Source organism: Schistocerca serialis, chromosome 3, assembly GCF_023864345.2.
Source record: "Schistocerca serialis cubense isolate TAMUIC-IGC-003099 chromosome 3, iqSchSeri2.2, whole genome shotgun sequence".
Taxonomy (NCBI): domain Eukaryota; kingdom Metazoa; phylum Arthropoda; class Insecta; order Orthoptera; family Acrididae; genus Schistocerca; species Schistocerca serialis.
The window spans coordinates 413,360,558-413,366,557 of NC_064640.1; the positions used below are offsets into that span (position 1 = coordinate 413,360,558).

Below are 6,000 nucleotides of genomic sequence, written 5' to 3' on the forward strand. Positions count from 1 at the left end.
CACACAATGTGTTTTGCATGTCATCATATCTAAGGACATAAAACTGTCATTTCATCAGAGACAGTCAGCTTAATACCAGAAACATACTCACAGATAAACCAGTGTCAATGATAAACATACCAAAGGAACATAGTACCACTCCCAGCAAGAGATCAGCTAATTAGTATGTACAGTAGCTGAGATGTCTCTGGCAGTCATTGTTCTGTCAATCAAAGTTACTTTAAAGATCGTTATATCCAGCTGCTAATCAGTGTGTCGAGATGACAGAGATGGAGAACATATGTTTTGGGAACTGTCTGCCTCCAATCTTCTTTACCATCTGTGAATCACCTAGACATCTGGACCTGTGCTGAGCTGCAGTTCTACAGTACAATTTACTGTAGACAGTTTTTGTGTTTCATAGACTAAGGAAACTCACATGGGACCAGTCTCTATGAAGTTGAACACAGTTAAATAGGGATAGTGATACATGTTACCATGTCGATTAATTGTGTGACAAATTTCCCATGACTGTCCAAAGTTAAATATGGCACGGTCGATAAACAACCATTCTGGGTGCTGAAACCTGTTCAGAATGGGTGGAAATCACAGTACTAGTACATTTCTGCGGTGCCACAAATTCTTGATGAGGCTGAGAGTAGAAGTTATAGAGCATATTGTATTACTGTCATGGTATGAGGATGTGCCTTACTAGATAGGGGTCACTTAAGTAATGTCTTAAGTGTATCTTGTCCAATTTTGTGCAAAAAACACAAGTTGAGTCAACACACTACATTTGGGACGCAACAGACAGGGCTCCATAAGTCACTTTCCTGTTGAGCTTGGTCATAATTTCTACAGCGCATGTACTATTTGGTTTTGCCACATCAGAAGCAACATGTGAATATAGGACGGGTGGTTAGCAAACCTTAATGAAGCATTCTCACCTCCCAGATAGAGAGAGAGAGAGCTGCTGGGAGAGAGAGAGAGCTGCTGGGAAAGGATTATGTGTTCAATTTAAAACTCTGTGCTAGTCTGTACATATCCCTAAATTTTGTCATTTTGTTTGCTGTGCACTAATAATTACACCAACCAATTGTGCCTCATGGACTGACTTAGAATTCCATTGTGTCACATCCTCCAACCATTTAAGACATGTCACCTTAACAAACAGCAGCTAAAGCAATCCAAAATGGCTGTTTCATGAAAAATGTCTTGTGGAAAGCTTTAAAACAACATTGGTTGCTTCTGAAAATTATATGAAAAACAACTGCATTCTTTTTAAAATTCTCAGGGTCTTATAAAAATACAGTTTATTTCACCAGTACGAAAATTAATATATTGATTAGCTACAGAGCCAGTCCCTAAAAGGAACAGTAGTTCTAATTTGTAGTTCTAAAAATTTGTGCACTACATTCAAATTGCTATTTGTTTATTGAACTGCATGTTAATATGAGACATTGAAACATATTTTATAATCATAATTAGTCTCAGAAAGTAAATACTTAGTGTTTCCTTTTTTCAGGTGCATATGGTAAATGTCGGTATCGCTACTCTGGGAAACACTCTGAAGGGAATCGTTTCATTAAGAATAATGACCTTTAAGAAATTGAAGCAAGACATGCAGCTGGTGTCACTGTAAATTTAATGTGGTATTGTCATTATCTTGCCTTCTCTCCTTGCACTTCTCTCATAATCATTAAGTTACTTTACCATAGCATAATCAAACAGTGGAAACTCCAGGCTGGAATATTAACAATATTAGGAAAAGGATAGATTGCTCCTCACTGTAAAGATGGCCCATTGAATTGTAGTCAGGCAGAACAAAAAGATTGTTACACATCACAGCTTTTGGCTAAAGCCTTTTCCAGCAAAGAAAACACGGACTTGCTTGTGTAAATGTGTATGTGTGTTTTCTTTGCTGAAGAATGCTTTGCCCAAAAGCAATTATGTGTAACAGTTTTTTTGTTGTGCCTTTCCCATATTTTTTCTTGCTGGACGGAGCATAGTGGTCATCAGTATTTCATGTTTTACAGAACTTATTTTAATTGTAAATGAGAGCTTATGTTCAATGTATCAAAAAGAAAATCCAGTTACTAGCTTACATTCTGTGGCATACATGTGTGAAGTACATTTCTTGTATATTGGCACACTATGAGAGTACACTTTTATGTTGCACACATTGCTCAAACTAACCATGACATGATGTGGTATGTCATTTTATATCCTGTTTATATATATTTTTTCAGCTACCTCATATTTACCAACCTAGTGTGAAATATTTACTGCTTCAGATAGACAAAAAGAAAGGAATTCCCAAAGTAGGAAATGAAACCACCTGGATACATTGAGAAAAGTAGTCACTGCTTATTGTGGCACTATGCACCATGCCACCATATTAGTGGTATTAGAAATCACCACATCTGCAATTACAGGCACAGGGCATGTTTCAATGATTTTTCAGTAGAGTTCTGCTGTAACTGTAAATGTTTGTTCAACTTCATCATAAAAGAAGTGAAATTTGTCAATTTTGTTAGTCTGTTAAACACCTCAGTTTGTCATCCTGTGACAGAATTGCATTGAAATAAAAGCTCCACAAAAGGAATTACATTCCCTTGATGCCTAGTGCCCTGTAATCCAGTGTAATTGAGGTAGGCACTGATACATTACAACAGTAAAAAGAACAGGTGTTAGTGAATATTTTCTGTTATTCTGACATGAGGTTACCTCTGCAGGCCTTTCTTAGATTTCCAATTATATGAAATTAATATCTGTTAATTATTAATGGCAACAGTGTCTGCGTTTCTGCAGTAACTGCATTTATTAAAATACAATGTCCTTCAGACATGCATGCATGTCTGAACGAACAGACACCGTCTTTGATGATTTGCAGCTGTGGGAATTATGAAATGTATTAACATATCATGAATATGTATTAGCTTCGGCAACTTGTAACAAATGAAAATTTGTGCTCGATGGGGACTCAAATCCAGATTTCCCACTTGTCATCAGCAGTTGCCTTAATCACTTCGGCTGTCCGAGCATGCCCTCATTGCTGGTCCAAACCTTGGCTATCCGAGGTTCAGATCGGTACTGGGGGCATGCTTGAATAGCTGAATCTGATGTTTGGACCAGCACTGGGGGCACGTTCGGATAACCAGAGTGGTTAAGGCAGTTGATAGTGTCAAGTGGGAAATCCAGGTTCGAGTCCCAGTCCAGCACAAACTTTTATTTTTGTCACAAGTAGCTGACGCTAATACGTTTTCACAATATGTGAATCCATTACATGTTCATTACTTCCACTACACGCCATAGGACTCTGTAGATGCATATGTCAGATCTAGTTTACAGATATGATGGAATTTACATTGTTATTATTTGGATGCCTTGGAACTATTGTTTCTATATTAAGTGGAAAACGTAATCTAGCAGCAGCAGCAGCAGCACAGAAAATAAGTTTTGTGATATAGTTAGAATTGACATTAACATGAAATGTAGCCATTGTCATTTTATAATTGACAAGTTATAAACTTCTAGCAGTAAATTGGGTTCTGATGTCTATGGCCATTTTAATTTGGTGCAATTGTTAACTAATCTTTTACTTGAATGGAGAGAACTTCTGAATCAAATATAAATTTAATACCACTTGTTTTTTCACTAAAATATACAGTTTGTTTGTGTCATTAGATCTGTTTCCAAAACGAATTGTGCAGCAATTGACCAAGTAGATTGAGTACATGTTAAACATGTGTCCTAAAGAAAAGTGGAAGCTAATGATGATAATAAAGTTAGTCATCCTAATTTTTGAGACAACTGTATTGGCAAGTGATAAAAAGAAGAAAAAAATGATGAAAACTGTGGTCATTCGTAACACAATAAAATTGCGTAGGAATTGTTAATTTCATAACTGTCAGTTCAAGTCTCATCTTAGAGATAAACTGGACAAAAGCTAGAGAAGAAACATATTCTTAATAAACTTTGCCATTGTTATTATTTACTACAATTGCTACTACCATTATAAGTTGATCTTAAAAATTGCAAAAGTGGAATAGTCATGTGCAAAAATAAAAGTTGTGCCTTAACGTTGTGCCAGTTCCATGTCAGAAATAAATTTGACCAAGATACACTAATCCTGTATGAGCTTTACTGCAATATTAAGAATCTCATGTGAGAAATGATACTCTTTAATAACGTGATGGTAAGATGGTACTCATGTTTGTTTTCAGTGGTTGATATTGTGAAATATCTCTTGATACTTTTGTAGAAAAATATTTTATTATTGTAATAAACTGAGTGGTATATCTAACAACTGTGATGTCACCAACAAAGATCTGAAACATGTACAAATGCTTCTCTCATATGAATCATGTTATTCTATTAAGGCCTTTGTGTGTATTATAACTCTTTTATACGTAACAGAATTTGTATTGTATACGAGATTTTGTAAATAAATATAGTTAACAGTCGTCTCTACATTTTAGATGATCCTCAGTGTATTTCTTGCTGTTATAGGGCTTCCTTGCTGCCTTTTTCATTCAATACTGGGTAGTTTTATTGTAACTGAAACAGTGTCGTCTGAAGACTAAACAGCCTTGAAACTTTCTACTTACAGTACATAGATGTTTTTCTACTGAAGCAGTGGAAATGATGGTATACATATTATGTTCCAAAACTGGAAAAATAATGAAACTAATTCAGTTCAAATTCAGAGGCATGGACTGTTAGCAGCATAAGCTGGGAAAGAATAATATTTGTATTCAGTGCAATAGTTAGTAATTTTTTCATAAAATATAACTGACTCTTAAAGTATGTAGGCAGTACTGAAGGTATGTGTGCACACGCTCGTGTGGGGGAGAAGGATGGTGTTCTCCTTTTGTGTACATATTTGCATATGTGTGAAAATGTGTCTGTATGTAATCTTATGGTGTACACTGAGGGACACTGATTGGGGAGGATAGGTAACTTGAAACTGTGCAGTGAGGAACACCACAGTGTGCATATATAACTTGAAACTATCCAGTGAGTAGTCTAAGATTAGAGAGCACCTAAGTATGTAACACTTAAGGTGACTTTTAATATATTTTTTCTGCTGCTGGTCTAGGACATAACGAGGAGGAGTTGCATGACATAAATGAAAGTTGGTAGGCATGTTTCTACACGTGAAAGATGATGTCTATTCATATTTTGTGCCAGTTGCATAAGAGTGGCATTAGTAGCGTCTCTATGAGGATGCAGATCAATTTTGCTTTAAATACACATTGTAACAGTTGTGAACATTAATTACCTTTGAGAATGGATGTGGTGAGTGTAACAGGCATGGAACTCCAGCCCACAAATTGACATCTGGCACCTGCACAACACAATGCATGCACGTCTGCATGCTTGCGTTCAACATTCTTGTGGTTACATGCGTTATTAATGTACCAGCTTTTCACATTTGCAACAGCCTATCTCGTGCTTACATTAACCTGTGATCTTGCAATGTCAACCACTTAAATATGTTACTTAGACAAATGCATTCCTGAAATTTCATTACTCTACATTAATTATTTTTTGTGTTGTGAATTTCCTTTCCATCAGTGTGTTATTACTCTGTTGTTGTATTCTTATTTTTGACAAAGCTTAATCTGTATCTCAGTGCTCACACCCATTAGACTCACTGAGTAAGAGAGTGGAGGAACAAATTTCTATCATTTAATACTCATAATAATTACAGCCAGCACGATGCAAGGTCTTTGACGGAGTAGAATCCAATTATTACTATTCCTTCTTATGAGTATTGTGTCTGTTTCACATAGTCTGTTGATGAAATAAGGGTTGAAAAGCTATACCAGTAGATAAGATATTCAAGTTCATATGAGTTAGCTTACCAGATGAGTGATATTCTCGCACAAAATACTACACGTACAGATAAAAAATTTTATTGCTCAGGCACTTGTACTGGGTAGCAGTAGCAATGCTGGTAAGCAATGTGTTCAAACCAGCAAAATATGTATAGAGGTTTAAACAAGTTGAAAGACG

At 36.0% G+C, this 6,000-nt stretch overlaps 1 protein-coding gene across 1 annotated transcript in view; it reads left to right on the forward strand.

Annotated features, from left to right (window-relative positions):
- Nucleotides 1–4,445, forward strand: part of LOC126470287 (leucine-rich melanocyte differentiation-associated protein-like) — a 43,354-nt gene extending 38,909 nt beyond the window's left edge. The window contains exon 6 of the mRNA XM_050098038.1: nt 1,505–4,445. Within this exon, the coding sequence (XP_049953995.1) occupies nt 1,505–1,584 (80 nt within the window). The 3' untranslated portion in view covers nt 1,585–4,445. The remainder of the gene's footprint in view (nt 1–1,504) is intronic.
- The last annotated feature ends 1,555 nt before the right edge of the window (nt 4,446–6,000 follow it).